This window comes from Leptodactylus fuscus, chromosome 1, assembly GCF_031893055.1.
Source record: "Leptodactylus fuscus isolate aLepFus1 chromosome 1, aLepFus1.hap2, whole genome shotgun sequence".
In the NCBI taxonomy this organism is placed as follows: domain Eukaryota; kingdom Metazoa; phylum Chordata; class Amphibia; order Anura; family Leptodactylidae; genus Leptodactylus; species Leptodactylus fuscus.
Window position 1 is genome coordinate 88504997 of NC_134265.1, and position 22021 is coordinate 88527017.

The 22021-nt window shown below is 39.7% G+C and overlaps 1 protein-coding gene across 2 annotated transcripts in view; it reads left to right on the forward strand.

The window, feature by feature from the left end:
* KSR2 (kinase suppressor of ras 2) overlaps positions 1-22021 on the forward strand; it is a 360999-nt gene that overhangs the window by 245501 nt on the left and 93477 nt on the right. For both annotated transcript variants that reach the window (XM_075273321.1, XM_075273328.1), the window contains exons 8-11: positions 7079-7146; positions 9101-9219; positions 13091-13259; positions 17835-17921. In XM_075273321.1, the coding sequence (XP_075129422.1) occupies positions 7079-7146; positions 9101-9219; positions 13091-13259; positions 17835-17921 (443 nt within the window). The remainder of the gene's footprint in view (positions 1-7078; positions 7147-9100; positions 9220-13090; positions 13260-17834; positions 17922-22021) is intronic.

Consider the following 22021-nt stretch of genomic DNA (forward strand, 5'->3'; position numbering starts at 1 on the left):
TTCTTGAATTCCACCAACTTCTAAACTTTTTTCCAGCTTCCAAGTACTGTACAAACAAGAAAAACACTCTATAGTGCAGAAAATGTTGCTCACTTAATCCAATTATAATCCAAAAAGAGCAATCAAAATATAAGACTTAACGTTTAATGATATAAGTTAAAAGTATTAAATATACACAAAAATCTAAAAAAGTCACACATCTGACATGTCACCTCAAAGAAAACAATGGAACAACTCCACAACCACGGAATAGTTTACAGTGGACACGGCAGTCCCAAGTAAGGTAACCAATCACACTTACCCAACTTCAATCCGTGGTAGGAATATTCCAAAAAAGACCGAAAGGGAAAATACCAAAAGAGGCCATTTCATGTGAAAATAGAGTGAAATATAGAGAATAACGACAGTCCCTATAAGATAGTCTTGGGAAGGGACTAAAATCACCCTAAAGCCTAATACAGGGTCACCGCCCTACATACCCAGTGCCCTGACCGGAACCTCACCCTAATTCAGGGTCCGTCCCTGATTAACCCTTTCCAAAAATATGCATATGCCAAAGTAAGAAGGGCTAGTAAAACACACAATAGCATTCAAACAAAATAGCATGACCCGACATGCACGTTTCGTGGTATGCAATGTATATAAATGCACCCACTCATCAGGGGTAAATAGCAATAAAATGTTTTTTGCCCTATAAAAGCTTATAAGCTTACAATAGAGATTGTGCCTTCACTCATCCACATGTATATGTATCGCTCATTAACATACATCCATACAGAGCGTAAATGGATAATGAAAGGAAGAGATATAGTCAGATATAGACCAAATGACTTGAACAGCCGTCTAAACTCATCCAAGTCCAGAAACACTCCAGAGTGCCAGCAAGTGTGCGTCTCTTCCAGGCAAAACTTATATCATTAAACGTTAAGTTATATTCTGATTGCTCTTTTTGGATTATAATCAGCTTCCAAGTACCGTATTTTTCGGACTATAAGACGCACTTTTTTTCCCCAAAATTTTGGGGGAAAAGAAGGGTGCGTCTTATAGTCTGAAGGTGGCGCCTGGCATCCGCTGTAATAGAGAGGCGGAAGCCGGCAAGTGATAGACGCCATTACAGGTGCCGGGGCCTGAGACATCGCTGCGCTCCTCTGCCCTGCATGAAGCCAGCAGCGGCAGGGGCTCCTCCGTGCCCCCGCCGCTGGCTTCATGCAGGGCAGAGGATCGTAGCGATGTCTCAGGCCCCGGCGTCTATCCCTCCCCGGCATCCGCCTCTCTAGTACAGCGGATGCCGGGTCAGTATCCGTGGCCCCTTCTCCCCCGGGGCCGGTCCCCACCGGCCCCGTACCTGTAAAGTTGCAGGCTGGCTCCTGCGCGGCGATATCGCAGGAGCCGACCTGTTCGGGTGACAGCCGGGAGCCTAATGAGGCTCCCAGGCCTGTCACTGCTATATATTAGTATTGCGGCTGGGTCTATGACCAGCCGTAATACTAATAGACAGAATGTCCCATAGACGGCAATACAGTTGTATTGCCGTCTATGGGACTTGCGATCAAGTGACCGCAGGTTCAAGCCCCCGGGGGGGAATAAAATAGTAAAAAAAAAAAAAGCTTTAAAAATATGAAATAAATAAAAGTTCTAAATCACCTCCTGTTTTTTTTTCAATACAAGGTGATCTAAGCAATAGATATCCCCCAAAATGGTATAACTAAAAAGTACAGCTGGCCCCGCAAAAAAAACGCTCTATGCATCCCCGTACAGCTGCAGGGTCACCTGTCAATGTGGCCTTGCAGCTGTTGCAAAACTACAACTCCCATATATTAAATATTTTACCAGTTTTTGCTTCAAAATTTTTTTTCCCTATTTTCCTCCTCTAAAACCTAGGTGCGTCTTATAGTCCGAAAAATACGGTACATCATATGGAATATTAAACGGTACTGTTACGAAGTACAGTTTATCGCACAAAAAATAATCCCTCATACTGCCCTGTGAATGGAAAATATAAAATAGTCATGGCTTTTGGAAGGAGGGGAGTAAAGAAACTATATTTGAAAATCCAAAAATATGGAAAAATGGCTGTGACAGGAAGGGGTTAATATATATGGCTGTTTATTATGAATGCACACAGACAGTCCACAACAAGCGGCACAGCCTAGCCACCATAACCCTGTGTGGCCTGTTATGTCTTCCTTGTGCCTTTTATTTTCACCTTCACACTTTAGATTTAACAAATAAATCTAATGGCCAAGAACAGTCAGGAGCACACCACTAAATAACAGGTCTTTTTTCACTATGAACTGCAGAGACATCAGTCAGATGCTTGACTCTGTTTTGTATTTGGAAATAACCTTCACAAAGTTCTCAGCGGCTGTGACTATAATAGAGGGAACTCAATTTCCAGCATAAAAATGAAAACGAGTATAAAATCAATCTTGAAAACGATAGGTATTTGATCACATATACTGCCCAAACTACAGCACAGTCATATTTACTAAGGGATGGGCAAAAAAACCTCATCCAAACTTAGTAGCGTGGTAAGTACTGCCTGGGCTATTTCACCATCAAATGGAAATAGTAAAATGATATATACAATCTCAGTATGAACAAAAACTCCATAAGGAAAATAAAAATACCATTTTGGATGTTATTTTAAATATTTTATGGACCAATTTGTTCCTCAGGTTAGGAAACTATGAAGGACTGGGAGACACTACATAGATAAGAGTATGGGAACACCCACACATTCACCTACAGGAACTTTTGACATCCCATTCTAAATCCACAGAAATTAATATGAGGTTGCTCCCCCTTTGTAGTTAAAACAGTTTCCACTCTTCTGTGAGGCTTTCTACAAGATTTTGGAGTGGGGGGGAGGGATTTTTTTTGCTCATTTATCCATAAGAGTATTTGTGAGGACAGAAACTGATGTTGGACAAGAGGCCCTGGCTAAAAATCTCCACTCTAGTTTATCCCAAAAGTGTTCAGTCTGTCTGAGGGCAGGGCTCTTTGCGGGTCACCCATCCATGCCTTTTTGACTTGGTAATTTTAGAACAGAGAAGGGCTTTCCCAGAACTAGAGTTCCTCCAAAGTTGGAAGAATACAGTTGTCCAAAAGACCTTAGTATGATGAACAACCCCATAGCATTATCCCCTCACCAAACTTTATAGTTGTCACAGTACAGTCAAGTAAGTAATGTTTCCCTGGTAGTTGTCAAAACCCAGTTTTGTGTATCAGACCACAAGGTAAAGAAGCCATGATTTGCTAATCCACAGAACATGTTTCACTATTACAGGGTCCAATGGGGGCATGCTGTACACCACTCCATCCAATGCTTGGCATTGTGCTTGGCAGTATAAGACTTGCATGCAGCTCTGGTTGGCCATGGAAACCCAAGCTATGAAGTTCCCAATACAGTTAGTGTGCTGATGCCATAACTCTGTAGTTATTGAGTCATTGGAATGTTGGCATCTAGAGATGAGCGAACACTGTTCGGATCAGCCGCCGGCAAAGTCAGCGTCACAGGTGCTTCCATTCATTTCTATGGGTGCGTGCTGTTCGGATCAGCTAATCCGAACAGTGTTCACTCATCTCTATTGGCATTGTCTATACATAATGCCCCTCCACATTTGAACGTGCCATTCTTTCACATATGTCTATAAAGGCAGACTGTATGGCTAGGTGCTGGATATTATACACCTATGGGAATGATTGAAACTCCTCAATTGATCACGAGAGGTTTCCCAGCAGTTTTATCCATATACTGTATATACAGTACACCCTGAGAATTTGTATGAATAATCATTGGGGCATCTAAGCTGAATCTTAGCACAATTTGGCATATCTAGTTTTAAGATAAATTTTGGAAATAATTTTTTCTAACATATGTAGTGATCAGAAACTGGTGGAAACTTTTTAGAATCAGATATATAGACTTGAAGAGTTAGTGAATGGCATGGTCCTCTGTGCAATAAAGCCTGTTTATATATAGCACCTTCATGACGCTATTCAAGTTCTGCTACCATTATATTAGGAACTAACACATGTTGTAGAAAAAGTAGCTGTATTCAACTATTTATTACTTGTAATGCAGTACTTTTCCACAGTCTATATTTATGATAGCCATCTGTCCTCCTCTTTTTCTTTTTGCTTTTTTATACCTTTGTTATATGTAGGCCTTGGCATATGTGATCAAATACACTAGTAACATTTGCTTTTTAATTGAATAAATTCTATAATATTTTTGTAAAAAAATAATGTATTATAAAGCAAATTTTGCTTAAAACAACAGACAGAAAATCCCTGCAAGCAGTATTTTTCGCTCCGCCAATTTCAGTATACAATCGCAGGTTAGTCCAAGATGTGTGGGATGAGATAGCCAGATGTTTGGGGAAAAAAATGTAAGAGGTTGCGATATTCTATCACAAGGTGTCTTATGTGTGTCTATATGCAGTCTGTCAAGGGTTTTGCTAGCATGTTACAGTATTGTATTTAATTTGTTTAATGAAAATTGGAGTCTTCATTGGGGTTCTCTAGGAATTAGGAACAAAAATGGAGTAGAGGAGCGCAACCTCTCTTGTCAGCTGCTTCACAGTCAGAAACACAACCTACACTGCCTGAAAGACAAAGTCCATCTCCGTTGCCAGCAGCAGGGATTCATCCTAATAACATTCTAGGACCTGTTTTACACAAAGAATAGTACTGATCGCCATCTTGTTTTTTTACCATCATATCCCTATAGCAAAATAAACTCCTGCATCTTACTAAGAGTATGACGGCATCTATTAGGGATAGTACCCTGACATATTTTTATATTTTTCCCCAATTCTCTCTTAAGCCCAATTCAAGCTGAGGTAAGAGTGGAAACATCTGCAGTTGACCAATAACGTATGGGAACATTTCTTACTAGATGTTCCCTTAAGCTATTCATGTATGAAAAGTTGTTCTATAATAGGAGGTGCAGAGCCATAACATGAAATTTCTGAGCCCCAGTGCAAAATCTGTACCAGGCCCTTCCAGCAATAATGTATTCTTTATAGTACTGGTGTTATCATACTGCAAAGAGACACCTTATAGGCACCTTAGGCCCAGTTCACAGCTGCGTTCGGTATTCTGTTCGGGGAGTCTGCTTGAGGATCCCCCAAACGGAAACCTATTCGTGTTAAAAAGCAGTTAGCTAAAGAAACCGCACGGACCCCTTAATGGGGTCCGTGTGGTTTCCGCTGGCTTGCAGTACTTTTCTCTTCACGTGATTCGTGCAGAAACCACACAGACCCCAAACGTAATACTGAACGCAGATGTGAACTGGGCCTAAGGCTCCTGAGTGTAAGTGTGACTCCTGTACCTGGACAAGTTATGTCCCTGTGACTATATATTTTAAGGCAAGAGGTGGCTATTTATAACAAAGCAGTAATACTTCCACTTTGTGCACACACCGGTTGTCCTTGTACCATCACCTTCTGTATCGACCAAGACCAATAACAATAAGTATTTGTCATCTGCACACCTTACCTATAGAGCAGTGTATGTACATGCAGAGCTGAAGGTTGTGTATTGCCAGATGACAGCAGATGAATGGTCTTTTTTTACATTTATATGTGAGTTCATTGGCTATAGGGATTACCTGGGGCTTTGTTACTACATAATTTATATTGCAAAATGCCTTTATTTCTCAAATAATCTCTATCCTCCTAAGTGTCCTTCTCTTAGAGGGCAATGTCTGCTTCTACTAATCCTTCTGACTTTATTTGCTCCTGAGAGTGATAGCTTTGCATTATTGAATAGACTGTACTGTATTGCTCCAGAAGGTGTCTTTCTTTACTTCCACATTAACCACTGTGTATAATACCGTTTCATTGTTGTAAATTCTTAAAAGGAAGATTTTATCTGCTGTTGAATTAAAAACAGAATAAGTGCATCATCTCAGAAATGTCTCTCAGTATAGCGTCTCAAATTAATACTTTGGGCTTCCATTCTCCCACCTGAATAAAGGCATAGATACTGCTGATCCATTCATTCTCTAGGAAGCAGGCATCGGCATGGTCAAGTAAGAGTGCTTTAAAGGGGTTTTGTAGCTAAACAAAAAAATTTGCAGAGGAGGAGAGTTGAAATAAAAAGAAAAGATGACACGCTCGCCTGTTCTTGTCCCAATATACCAGCTGCAGCTCCCTGGTCCTCATTGATGTTATTTTTTTCCATTCTAGCTCTACATGGATAATGTCAGTCTCTCCTCGTGTGATAGTGGCAGCCGGTCACAAGCTTCAGTGGTCATGTGTGGTAGTCTGCCATGTCAACATTGAAGGAACTCTAAAAATAAAGGGTTTTTCCCAAAAAAAACTGAGGGCAGGGCAGGGTGTAAAATAAAAAAAAATAAGTGTTACTCTCTCCTTCCTCACCCCGTTGTCACAGGGGCATACAATCATTTTTGATTGTATGCCCCTGTGACAGTGATTGGCTCCAGCGCCACTTGGGGGTATACTGACATCTTCACTGGAGCATTGAAACTGAAGACGGATGGAGAGGACTGGGGTCCCGTCATTGGAATGGCAATTGAAAGAAAAGATGATAATTAGAAATGAGTGAACACTATTCGAAACTGCCGTTTCGAATAGCACTCCCCTTTTCTCAGCAATTTTTTTACCAGAAAAAAAGCTGTAACACATTTCATAAATGCAGTTATAGAAACTGGAAATTTGATGTATCGTGACGTGTATATTGTATTTTTAACAAAACATTTAAGTAAAACTTTGCACATGAAACAAACCTTTGAATTGACTGATTTATGAAATGACAAGTGAATTCTGTAATCTGTTCTTCACTTCTAAATTGGGCGCCACAATTAAGCTTTCATTATTGTTCTGATTTTACCCGTTCATACGAGCAAGTTCTTCACTTTTTTATTCCACCTCCCCTCACAGTTGGGGAGTTGGTTATGGAGGTTTTGTTTATAATCCTGAATATGCAAAGTGGTAACAATGGGTCTCCAACTGCCCTATTGACTAATCTTACTGTAATTTGCTGTTGTGTTCACTTACGTATTACCCTTTATATTAACTAGTTCATTATGTCTATCTTTTCTTTTTAGACTAAAGTGCCACAACAAATGCACCAAAGAGGCCCCTCCATGTCATTTATTAATTATACATCGAGGAGGTTTGTATCCTATTGCTACAGAAATATCAGTTGTGAAATATCGGCACAATGACGACTCAAGATTGTCATTGAATTCTGCAAGTTATTGTTTAGATAACCTTAGTAAGGGCTCATTCACATCTGCGCCCAGCACTCCGTACTTGAGGTTTCCGTTTCCTGCATAAAACAGAGCAGGAGACGGAAACCTGCAGGATTCTCTCTCACCCATTCATTTGAATGGGTGAGAGAGATGTCCGGCCGTGAGCGGCGGTGAGCGTTTTATGCTTTCTGCCGCGAAACCGGGTTTTATAATCCGGACACAGAGTCGGACATGCAGTACTCTGTGTCCGGATTAAAAAAAACGGTTTCGCGGCGGAGAGCATAAAACGCTCACCGTCGCTCACGGCCGGACCCGGTCTGTGCTTTCTGTCTTCTGGCATGCAGAAGACGGAAACCACAGAACGGACAGCTGAACGCAGGTGTGAACCTAGCGTAAGGCCTTGTGCACATGACTATTTGCCGTCTCCGGGTCAGTAAAAACGGTGTCCATGTGTCATTCATGGCTTTCACTGACCTATACATTCAAGTGAATTGACAGAGTCGCAATTACGGAGAGGTATAGGACCTGCCCCAGAATTTGTGGCTTTTCAATTCAACCTGGACACACAACCACAAAAACTACGGCTATGTGTATGGGCCTGTTGAATTGTATGTGTCCATAGTTTTATCTGCAATAGCTCACCTGCAGTTGTGGATAAAAAATAAGTTTGTGTGCAAGAGGCTTAAAATAGGCGAATTCAATGAACTTTGTGCTGCTATAGTGACCCCAGAAAATGTAGGTTTCCTACTTTGTTTATTCCGCAGCCCTTTTCACAGAAGGTTCATAGAGGTTTCTTCTGTGGACTTTCTGCTTCCATTATACCTACAGGGAAACCGCTGGCGTTTCCTTAGGTGTAATTGACATGCTGCAAGTTCCAAACAGTGACAGTTTTGGAAATTGTAGCATCTCTGTTTCACATATCTTACCAAAGAGTGGGGGTGGTATTCACTGGAATCCCATCCACTTTGCTGTGAGTGTAAAACGTGTTTACACCCCTATTTATGCCTTGGAGTAGTAAGAGTACATTTATTCCCTGGATTGGTGGATGTATTTATTACAAATACCCCTGGATGTGAATAGCCTCCTGTGTATTATCCTACACACATAGATTTTGCAATATTTGATTAGCTACCTTCGTTTATCTGACCCTAGTTTATCAGACTTGCTGTCTAGGAACTGGAGTGTTGGGGAAGGTATCATTACTAAAGGCAACAAATGTACTCACTCTGTGAAATGTGTTTTAATCCCATAATTACAGGTTTTAATAATGAATAGATAATGAATAATTTATTTTAATATTTAATATATTGTTCTGACTCAAGTGCTCAGATTCAAGTATTGTTTTATATGTGTAACCAGCATTATAGAAGGTGATTTACCATTATAAGTGCTCTTAAATAGTAATAAAAAAATAATCATGATGACATTTGACCATGAGATCAGGCTGCAAGTTCTTGCATTTTGTTTATTTATAATAATTGTACAGTTTTTGTTGTAATTTATATGACACTCCTGTATTCACTTACATGGAGTATGTGAAATGCCTACATACAACCCAGTGTAGTCTTCTGAACAAATCGCCATGCACATGTCGCCATAGATCTTGAGATATGCGCTTGGGAACCAAGGCACTACATTGAGTATACTGAATAGATGAAATCTTAGCATTGTCCCTTAAATAAATTTTGTTAGTCTCAGAGAACCACTGTAGCCCCTGTTGGTAGCTTACAGTAGCTTGTAGATGTAGAATATGTGATGCTGTGTCTAAATGGGGAATATTCAGCAAGTATAATGTATTGCTACTTCTAAAGTATAAAACCAATAATAACTACCTAAAGTATCTTCGCACTAACAATTGATACATTTCACTTTCAGCACGACTAGTTAGGACTGAATCCGTTCCATGTGATATCAACAATCCTTTACGAAAACCTCCACGGTACTCAGACCTCCATGTTAGCCAAACCCTTCCTAAAACCAACAAAATTAACAAGGTAAGACATTATAACTCAATATGTAGTTTACCTGATTATCATCTGTCCAACTTAGATAAGGTACAGGAGATGACCAGTCCAGAGGGGTATCCTGTACGAATGTTAGTGAAGACGACAGACCATATGTGTTGTGTATATAAGTGCGGTGAAATTCACTCTTTATTTTAAGACCTGGTGTCTGGTTTACAACAAGCGACATACGTATTTCACTATTTACTACCAGGATACAATCATCTAGTTCTGGTTTAGTTGGAGGATTGTAATGAAGAAGCTGAATGTAGGAAGCTATCTTCATCAAATCACATTTATTTATGTTGTCAGTATCAATAGCCAAGACATATGGATATACATAGCGGAGAATTAACAGGCCTGGCATGGATGATAATGCATTTGTACAGATGAATAGAGTCAGGGACAAATGATAAATACGCACATCTACACCACACAACAGATAACAGGAAACACAGACCTGATTGCATTACATTGATTTGTTTTATGCCAGTCATTGCAATTACAGCATGTTCTTCTCATTTATAATGTAAGATCTAAGTCATGCGGACTTCTTGATCGGAAGCATTGAACTTCCCTTTGCCTTCAGAGGTATTGCTGGTTATTGTAGAGCGTTGTCTCTTTGGACTACTGGCTCCAGCAGATTTACTTTTGCATCTCTTTGAATGATATATACAATAAATATATTGCTAGCACAAATATATGTAAATTACTATGTATAATATTAAAGATCAAATCTGGTACGGACAAGAAATTAACATTAGGCTGCAATGTACAGCTGTGCAAAATAAGGAGCATCTGGTTAGGTGTTTCTGTTGCTGAGATGTATTCTAATAATTTGCTGCATTCAGGGTGTCAACATTGCTCTTATCTCAACTAAGAGCTACGTCCCTGCTATGATGGACAAGGCCAGGCAGTGTACCTGTCTGCTATAACAGGAAACAAGAGAGGTCTTCCTGCCCTGGGCATTGGAAAGTATAGCTCTTTGGAATGATGAGAACAATGCTGAAGCCCTCGTTATATCAATCAGCTAATTAGCATATTAGAAAAAAATCTAATGGCAACCGAGGCTTTGATCAGGAGGCACAAAAACAGTGTTTTATCCACTTCAACAACGACTAAAATATAATAAGATGGTGAAATGTTTGGGATAAACATGATGCCTTACAACCCCACTGGGCGTCTGTAGTAACATGGATGAACAGAGGGAGGAGCTATGAGCATAAAGATCAGTGTCCTCTGCGCGGATGTCATGGCGGTCTTGCCATAATGAAAATATGCTGCCAGGCATTATATAAAGCTAAAATGGGCCCTTGCAACCAGAAATTACCCCTGATGAAGATGTAGGTTTTAGTTGAAAGGTGTAGGGCGTGAGCAGGATGTATGGAGTAGTAGGGGCAAGCTATGGGGAAAGAGATATATGGAGGCACTCAGGACCAGTACAGGGTATAGAGACTGGAGACCTCTCCCCAGGGAAACAATTTGGGATGCAGTTCTGTCCCACATTCTACTAACCTGACAGAGGTTCTGCCAGACTCCCAAGTTTAAGGTGAGGGGTTGTGATGGAAGCCTGAGCTCATAGAAGTATGTTTTAATAGCTTAAAGTATAATTTTAACCATTTCCTTTCATGTAGTTTGGATCGAGCCATAAAAAGCGATCTATTTAAGACGTTCTATTTATTAGAAGAAATACTTTTTATGGAAGAGAGTATTTTAACAGTTTGCATCCAATATCTTGTAAGAACATTATATCATTGGCCGCAACATTTGCAGAGAAAGAAGTGCCCCAAGCAAACAGTTTAAGCAATAAAATATAATAAAATGGTGAAGCGTTTGGGATAAACATAACACTAAACTTACTCTGAGCAGACGGACCAGAAATAACTTGGACATTTGAAATGGAGATCAAAATAGCAATTTTATCTGCAATTATTACATATTTTCTAGTTTTACCGCTCAGACATGTATGTTTCCCGGCCATCACTGACAATTCATCTGTACAGAATATAGACAATGACATATTTCCAAAGGCGCTATGCCTTATTTTATTTTCAGAACAAATGGCTTTATATATATAGAACAGAACTAATGCATTTACATGAAAAAAAGAGGAATGCCTTAATAACTCGCCCTGTAAAGATCATTTACTCATTGTCCTTGAAATATAGTGTGCCTATAATAGAAACGGCAGTGCTGTATGTTGTGATGCATGGAAGGTAGGTGGTATATTCTGCAGCAAATGCTTTCTTACCATAGAGCTTACACTCTAATGATTGCTCAGAAAACAAAGTTTATTATAAGAATATATCTTGTATATGTTATCAAAGTTTTGATGTTATAAAAGGTAATATGGAATGATTGCTTGTTAAAGATCCTATTACTGTTATGAGGCCACTCATTGATGAATGTCCCATGATTCTTAATGAATGTACTGAGGATCAGAGGGGGAAGCGTGCTTGAATTACTACAGGAGTGGGCGAGGGACAGAGGGGTTATGCTGAGGGCACAATGTTCACTTGTTTCTTTGTAGAACTGACTGGATGGCTGCGGAGCCATCTGCTTCCAGCCTCTTCCCAGATGGTATGGAGGGATTTTAGTCATTGTGTCTTTACATATAAATAAAATAAGATAATAACAAAACAAACAAACACTGGTGAGGAGGAGGACTGCTAAAACTGAGAAAATGTGTGGGACATGAAAAATGAGTCCAAGCGATGGGAAACAATCAGCTTTTACCTTTACAGCCAGACTTATTAGATATCATTTGCAGAACAATTGGGTTATGTTGTGGCGAGGTTAATGTTTCTGACAATGAATTTCACCAGTTTACTAAAAACTGACATTGGCATCACCTGTTCCTAGCACATGTAGGTGCTGTATTTTGTGTGAATTATGGGTTTCCTTTCATGTCATTGGCAGCATCTTGACACTTATTAAAAAATATCCACTCAAGCCCCAGAAATTCAGGTGAGACTTCAGTATTCTGTACCACCTCAGTGTAAGGCCTTATGGACATTTTAATAACAATGGCTGTGCATATGTTTATTCACATATCTGATTATTTGAAAGTCCGTTTTACATATCTGTCAAATATGGAAAAAGCTTTATATTTGGCCATTTTGAAGGATACAAAAATAGACATGTAAATACACCCAAAGATTTTCATAGGTTTTAAAAAAGGACCATCACACATCATGCAAAGAAGGACAAAAAATGGACTGAAAAGTTGGGTCAGGTCACTGAAAAATGTAACAGTCTTGGGAATAAGGGCCTGCAAATAAAATAGAAGTATTATTAGGCTAAGGCCCCACTTTGCGGAAAAGTTGCTTATTTTGTTGCCGATTTTGTTGTGTGTGTTTTTTTTTTTTTTAGCCAGGAGTGGGTTGAGCAGAAGGATGAAGTATAAAAGCTTCCTTCATTTTTCCTCACACCCTTTGTACTTTCCCATACTACTACTAACTAAAACTAGCAGAATCTGCAACAAAAAAGTGAGTGTTCCAAACATGGGGCCGTAGTTTTAGTTTATCTCATCTTCACTATTCCTGTGGGTGTAAAAATTGGAATCTGGGATATTAAAGGTATTCACAAGTTCATCTTAATTTCCAGGATTTGAGTGGAACTAGTGTTGGTCAACCCCACTATATACTGAGGCAAGTGTATACAGAGCAGAAAATATCAACAATCTACAATGGCTTTCTTCTGTGCGTTTATTACAGTACAGTGGTTACGACTACATTGCCAACTTTACTTCTACATATTATTACATTAAGGTGATGAAGTTAAAAGTTTGTCCAGTTGTGTCACAGTGCGTCTGCTCTCCTCTCACCCGCTTCCCAATGTGTTATCTCTTTTGTTTTCCCAGGACCACATTCCAGTGCCCTACCAGCCAGATTCCAGCAGCAACCCTTCCTCTACGACATCCTCCACACCGTCCTCACCTGCTCCTCCGCTTCCCCCCAGCGCCACCCCACCCTCTCCTCTTCACCCATCCCCACAATGCACCCGCCAGCAGAAGCCGTTCAACTTACCAGGTACCAATATCCACCTGGGACAAGCAAAAAGCTTCCCAACCTAATTCTGTGCTACATTACTGACACAGGAAAGGTTATATTTGCTATATATAAGGGGATTCTGTTGGTTTCAGTAAATATCAATAGACTGTGTTACACATAAACTGGAGCACTAATGGGGGCTGTTTATACAAGCATACCATTACAGGTAACTTTATGGCCATAATACCCACATAGTTACCGATACATGTATCCCATCTTATAGCCCAGCGTGTATGAATGTACACATATAAAAATTGCTACACTGCTAAACTCTACAGGCTCTTGTATTGGACTTCAATGTTTTTGTTTTACTTTTAACCAAAGAACCCCTAATACCATCATCTTACTAGTCAGTACATTTTCGGTGACATGCTGTAAGGATGAAATATTAGTTACTATTAGTTATCTGCCTTTGAATTTATTTATTTATATTTCCAAATGTTCCAAAATGTGGTTAGTTTTAGAAATTATATTATTATTATTATTATTACTTTTACTACTGTTAAGACATTACAATTATTCTTATTCCAATAATCATATCATAATAATCATATATATAAATTATTGGGATTTCTGTACGTTGAGTTTTCCTTTTCAAGATACCTGGTAAGATCTTAAATGTGTGCAGCTTAGGCCATATTTACAAGTTTGCATTCCACATACATATGCCACCTGCATTTTTCACGTACGGCACACGTATCCACTCATTTCAACCTATTAAATCACACATCCATTTTCTTTCATGGATATGTGAAAAAAAATCAGTATGTTAGTCTTTTTTCAGTGATGTGGGTGGATCGTATCCCATTGATGCAAATCTGTGCGTCAGTGAAAAAAAATTGGCATCTTTGCGTCATCCATTTTTTTAATGAATCCAGAGACAAAGTATAGGAAATGAAAATTAATATGTTTTTAGCAGTTGTGAGAATTGGATCAACCATGGACTGCAAACAATCCACAAATGAGCAGGGTGGAGGGCTGTCTGTGAGTATCATGGACTTCACATGTGCGCTAAATGTGTACATGTGAGTAAGACTCAGTTCAGATTTGTGCTGGAGGCTCTGTTCAGAACTTCCATTGCATATTCTGTTATGATGTGTATTCTGGTATGATCAGGGGTGAAGCTGCCCTTTTCGCCGCCCGAGGCAAACGACAGACAGAAAGCACCCCCCCGGGAGGAGGGGGCGGGGCGAAGCATAGGGGGAGGGGCTTAGCGGCGTTCGCAGGCAGAGAGCAGGCAGGGAGAGGACCTGCTCTCTGCCTGAGCGTGAGGGAAGGCCGCTGGAGCAGCACTGCTCCAGCGGCCTCCCCAATCCACCGCTCGGTGCTAAGCCAGTCCAGGACAGCTTGTCCTGGACTGGCTTAGGTAAGCAAAAATGCTGCCCTCCCTGGGGCCCTGGCATAGCGCCGCCTGCAGCGGTCGCTTCAGGTCGCCTCATGTGAGGTGCGGTGCTGGGTATGATGAGGGAAAAACTAAAACTCTTAATGCTGAAATTTACCAATAATGACATAGGGGTCTGTTCTTTTCCAAGTCCCCATAGACATAAGCATAGTTTTCGCGACTGTGTGTCCAGGCCATAGAAAGCCTTCCTCCTCTATAAAACCACTGTAATAGCTGGATAGGTGAAAAAACTTTGATTCCAAATATTTCATTTTTATCTCACTGGCCTTTGCCTACAGTCAGTCTGAACAATGTTGTGTGTGGCATATGTGTGCTAATACACACTTTGTGCTCCTAAACTTGGACATAATGGAGAGGACTCCCAATTGCCTTTGCAAGCAGATTCTGTTGATATTCCAGTAAGTACCAAGATTAAGATCAGATATTCGGAATCAGCATCTTTTTCACCTATCCAGCCATTACCGCAGCTCATGGAGGTTAAACATAGTGGCAAATTTCCTTTACACTGCAGTTCATAAAGCACTTCATATTTCATAATATCCATTAAATTGATATATTTTTCAGATAACAATTGATATTATAGCATACCCAACTATGAGGCCAATTCTAAAAACCTGCCAGTCTTTTACTTAATGTATTTCATCTAGGAATTTGGGTCTATTGTTATAGATTTGTGCAGTGTAAAAATTGCTTTCAAAATGAATAAAAGCTCAGACTTACAGGATATATTCACCTTCTGCAGGCTTTTCAGTTCAAACACCGTTCCCTACTAGCTTAATATTTGTCCAGCGCTTTCTCTAATAGCTTGCATTCTGCAAAGATAGCATGAAAATGAAGCACTGTACATTACTCAGATGTAGGAGACTGCAAGGAGGCATTAGAACCCATGGTTGTCTGTCGACATAGCGTTGACTGATTCCATTAGCAACCAATAGAGAGCTAAATATAGCTACTATATGCTGCATAAACAGTCTACAACTGAGGATCAATGCAAAATAAGTAATACACTGTTGTAACAAAGTTGTTCAACTTAGTATGTAGGCTTTATGTACAGACTTAAATGTGGGAATTTGCTTTCATAGTGATTAAGTAAATGTCATCTGATGGATACTTCACTTCCATAAGTAAGATTATGAGTGTAAGTTCTGTGGGTTAAATTCTTACATTCACCTTGAATATTATTTTGTCATAATGCCTGTTACATTGAACCTAATGCAAAATTCTGTCTATTCACAGCCTGCTAAAAGGCAGCACTCAAAGAAAATGTTATAACATACCAACCTTGCGTGCATGTTCTTAATTCCTTTCATCTTTCCTTGTTGTACAGATTCACCATAGAGAAATATATATTCATCCAAAGCTGTCTCTTATTATAAAATAACTGTAATAAAGATGTGTGTTTTGGTAGTCTTACATTGCTCATATGTGTTGAGTGAAACGTAGAAGTACTCTTACACTTACTTGCAGGGTTCCATAACTAATGTGCCCAACCTTTAATTTCTATACATGGCTACTGGGGAGATCAGGACACAATCAGAGATCTGTGAGGGTCCCAATTGCTAGACCCCCTACCATACTGGTTAATTGATATGCCATTCTTCAGTTCTTTTTGGATAACTCTCCTTTAAGGGTACCTTAAGAGATAAAAATAACTAATTATGAACTAAATGTAAATGTACTACTGAGAATTAAATTCTGAAATACTTAAAGTGTACGTCTAGCTATAAGGTAACAATATAAGAAACTTTGTAATACCATATATCTTATTCAAATATCTGTTTCCTTCTCCACTAAGGCTGGGTTCACACCTGTGCCTAGATTCTGTTTGGGTTTCTGTCCCCGAATCCGCTTAAAAAATGCGGAGAGAAAAGTCCTGCAAGCAGGGCTTTTCTCTCCGCATTTTTGGGGTGGAAACTTGGTGAACCCCATTATAGTCTACAGGTTTCTGCAGGTAACGGATTTTTAAGTAGATTGGGTTTAGTTCTTCGGGTCCCCAAATGGCCACAAAGAATGGAAACCCAAGCACAGGTGTGAACTTAGTGTTATTAAGCTGCTTTTTTATCTTCAGAGTTCTGCTCTCCATATTCACCTCACATATAGAACTTTATGGAAAGAGGAGGAGGAGGGGGCTGCTGTCCGCTACTTAATTGACTTATTGCCTCATTCTGTGCACAGAGGCTGCTTTCACACGGAGTAATGCTCCGCTCATTCTGACACGTAAACAGGTGTCAAAGTGAGCACAGTAAAACAGAATCCCATTGACTTCAATGGGTTCGGTCTTACGTGAACTCAATGGGTAGCGCACGTAAGACTGAACCCATTGAAGTCAATGGGATTCTGTTTTACTGTGCTCACTCTGACATGTGTTTATGTGTCAGAATGAGGGGAGCGTTACTCCGTATGAAAGCAGTCTGATAAAAACTTATCTTGAAGATTCAGCAGAGTCAGGAAAGCTTCTTGGCTCATAATGTAGCAAAAAGTAGTAACTCAGTCTGATGAATGGAGAAGGAATTACAGAAGAAGGCATATTTCTTAAATATGATATATTACAAAGTTTCTTTTACTCGCACATACTATTCATTTAGGAAATGTTGTATACTTTAAAAAGGACCTGTCAGCTTTCCAGAAATATCTGTTTTGTGAGTTCTTAGGTTCGTCATGAAATTGTTCTGGAGCATCTTTCATGTTACTTCTGTGTACTGCCTTTATGTTATCCCTCCTAGTAATATAGAAATAGATTAAAGGGAGTATCTGGTTTCTAACATTGATGGCCTATTCTTAGGATGGGTCATCAATATTAGGTCTGCAAGGGTCTAACACCCAGGACCCCCACAGGTCACTAGTATCAAGAGTTGTTTACATACCGCGAAGCTGCGCTACTCAATCGCTGTACAAATTGGAGTGGCGAGTTCAGGTACTACAGCACTGTCCCACTGTAGCTAAAAAATTGCATACAAAATTATCAAAGGTCACTTATATGAAATCTATGAAATGTAAGGTACTACCGTTGTGTAGGTTTATCTTGTGCTTGTATAGCAAGTACAAACCAATTTTATGACAATTAAAAGTCTCCCGAACACCATTTTGTTCTTGAGGGTTATAAAATGAGATGTTAAGAATATTGGTGACTTAAACTATTTCTTTCCTTGCAGGGTCGAATAACATTTCTCATCCATGTACCTCATCTTTGCTGCAAGGTTCTCATTACTATAAATACAAACAGCAGTTCATATTTCCAGGTAATATTATTATTATATTCCTTGTGTAAATATTGTTTCAGTAAAAAAATCTGGTCACCTTGCTGGGAGAGTTAATAATGTTAATTTATGGAGACCTCTAGAGCTGATCGACAGGGTTTCTCGCACTAATCCTTGATCTTGGTGTTGCTTTTGATAAATATTTTAATACCATGGTGTAGTTGTGTGATTCAGAATTGGCTCCATGCTTTGCAACCCCAGCCTCACACAATGTTTCATGTGTTTCCAGATACTTATTCTACAATGTTATTATCCTTTTGTTTTAATAGCGCATATTTACTTAATTCTGTGTCATGGCTTTTGTCATGACAGTTGTGGATTAAGATTGGTTATATACTATATACTATAAAATAGAGTAGTTAAGCTTTGCCATATTCATAACTGATTCATGTACAGTTATAGGCCATATTTTTTTGTATATTTTTTTTAAAAATGGAAAGACATAATAAAAAGTACTTACGGTACATAATACAATATTCCACTGTGTTCTTCCTATACCTTTAATGGATTGCTCTAGATGAGTACAAATTCATATAAAAGGTAGAAATTTACCATCCTAGCATAGGGAGCTGTCCAGGGAGTTCACTGGTCTACAACTGGTTTAATCAAAAGTAGTTCATACAAAAATGAGATTCTTTCCACATGAAATTGCTTTGAATTCCTTCCTGAAAACATTTCAGCATTATGTATTTTATACCTTTGTAGTTAATTCTTGATAAAATATCTAAATTCAGTGTGTTTTTTGCTTAGTTGATACCTTTTTAGACTGAAGATGTTGATCTACACTGGTGGTCCACCAACGCAGTGGCGTAACTAGGAATGGCGGGGCCCCGTGGCGAACTTTTGACATGGGGCCCCCCCTCCCCAAACCGATGCCGAAGACCTCGACTGACCCCCTCCTCCGCACTCTATTATGTCCCTTAGTAAGCCCTGCACACAGTATTATCCCCAATAGTGTCCCCTGCACACACAGTATTAACCCCTATAGTGTCCAATGCACACAGTATTAACCCCTATAGTGTCCAATGCACACAGTATTATCCCCCATAGTGTCCCCTGCACACACAGTATTTACCCCTAGTGTCCCCTGCACACACAGTATTATTAACCCCTATAGTGTCCAATGCACACACAGTATTAACCCCTATAGTGTCCAATGCACACAGTATTATTAACCCCTATAGTGTCCAATGCACACAGTATTATTAACCCCTATAGTGTCCAATGTACACACAGTATTAACCCCTATAGTGCCCCTGCACACACAGTATTATCCCCCATAGTGTCCCCATATGTCCCACTGTGGACACCTATAAACATTTATTATACTCTGGGGTCTGAAAAGACCCCATAGTATAATAATCGGAGACCCGGGGGATTAAAACCATTAAAAGAACAGAGACAGTTGCTTACCTGTTCCTGTCGGCTGTCCTGTCCGCTCTTGTCCAGCTTTAATGACGTCAGACGTCACATGACCCGGGAAGCTGGCCTGGGTCATGTGACGTCAGACACGAATGACGGAGGCCTGGCAGGATCGCGGAGAGGTAAGTAACACTGTTTTTTATGTTACCTTACCCCTCCCGATGCGCCGATCATTATACTCGGGGGTCTGCAAAGACCCCCGAGTATAATGATAGCCTCTGTGGGCCCCGCAGTGTCACTTGCCGATCCCGGCCCAGCCAGGATCGGCAAGTGAATGGGGCCCGTAATGGACTTTTAAAAAAAAAACAAAAAAAAAAAAACGCAGCGGTAGCGGCTGTCACCGGGCCCCCTAATGGCCCGGGCCCTGTGGCAGCTGCTACTGCTGCTATCACGGTAGTTACGCCCCTGCACCAACGGTTATCCCCTCTGATTTCCCAATACATATGAAATGTTGTCTTCAGCCAATTGGGAGCGGGGGAATAAGCTGTTAGATTGCCCTGGTTGGCCCCTTGATGACATTGTTGATAATGAATCAGGCATGTTGAATTTCAACCTGCCCATTCTTATTTAATCAGCATATGCCAAATGAATATAGACCAAACACCAAATACACCATAGATGTTATGTTAATGTGTATGGTCATCATAAGACTGGGAATACATGGAGACTTTCACTGGATGGCACAGAAATATATGTCAGTCAGAAAATTACTCTCATTACTTTTCCAACAAAGTCCACTTGGGAAGTCAGTGGTCAAAGTGAAGTTTATTAATTTATTACAATGCAGCAATGTATCAACACCTACTTGGAGCTATTTTGAAACCGTGAATACAGCATGTGTGAAATATATATGATATAGAAAAATATACCCATCTATTTCATTAACATCAGAATGCTCTATTTATTGCTTAGAGAGGACCCTTCACCACTTCCACCAGATCTTTACACCTTTTAACCGGTTAAGGACCGCTGGCCGTAAAATTACGGCCAGTGATCCTGGTACCTAAAGACCGGCCGATTGTAAAAATACGGCCGGTCTTTAGACTCCATTTTAGAGGGGATCGCACGTCCCCCCGGCGACAGTCCCGCCCCCACTACCGGCGCGGGACTTGGTGAACATGCCGGGGACCGATCTGATTGGTCCCCGGTCATGTGATCGCTGTGACAGCAAGTCACAGCGATCCGTTCTATTTACAGTAGTGACGGCTGCTTCTAAGTCTCCTCCTTCTCCTCTTCTTCTTACACTTAGTTTCTTTTGTGAGGAGAAGAGAAGAAGAAGCGATATTTTAGAGCAGCAGCTGTCACAAAGCACTATACTTTGTTTCCACTGCCCAAAAACCCATCGATCACCCCATCCACTGCCCAAAAACCCCTAATTCCCACCCCATATCACCTTATACATAGATCATATATATATATATAAAAAAATAAATATATATATATATATCTCTGTATATCAGATCTAGATAGGGAGATATATCTATATATATATACCCGCCATATAGGTATATATATATATATATCTGTCCCCTGTATAGCGCTAACATATTCTGCGGCGCTTTACAGCCACTGTGCCAGAGGGCTCGCAGTAATCAGCTCTCTAGCTAAATACATATATATATATCTACCGTATAAAATATAGATATATATATATATATATACCCGCCATATAGGTATATATATATATCTGTCCCCTGTATAGCGCTAACGTATTCTGTGGCGCTTTACAGACATTGTCAGCCAAAGTGTCAAAGAGGGCTCGCAGTAATCAGCTCTCTAGCTAAATACATATATATATATCTACCGTATAAAATATATATATATATATATATATATATATATATATATATATATACCCGCCATATAGGTATATATATATATCTGTCCCCTGTATAGCGCTAACATATTCTGTGGCGCTTTACAGACATTGTCAGCCAAAGTGTCAAAGAGGGCTCGCAGTAATCAGCTCTCTAGCTAAATACATATATATATATATATCTACTGTATAAAATATATATATATATATATATATATATATATATATATATATACCCGCCATATAGGTATATATATATATCTGTCCCCTGTATAGTGCTAACATATTCTGTGGCGCTTTACAGACATTGTCAGCCAAAGTGTCAAAGAGGGCTCGCAGTAATCAGCTCTCTAGCTAAATACATATATATATATATATATATCTACCGTATAAAATATAGATATATATATACCCGCCATATAGGTATATATATATATCTGTCCCCTGTATAGCGCTAACATATTCTGTGGCGCTTTACAGACATTGTCAGCCAAAGTGTCAAAGAGGGCTCGCAGTAATCAGCTCTCTAGCTAAATACATATATATATATCTACCGTATAAAATATATATATATATATATATATATATATATATATATATATACCCGCCATATAGGTATATATATATATCTGTCCCCTGTATAGCGATTATGGCGAGGAGGTTTTATACTAGTGAGGAGGCATACGCCATTCTTTGGTCAGATGCATCAGATGCGTCTGACACTGAAACATTTGCAGACAATGAAAATGACAATATAAGTGTCAATTCCGATGTGTCTTCAGGGGACGTTCTCCCTGATGACATTGACTCTTCAGATGGTGAAGGTGCAGGAACTAGCAGTGCG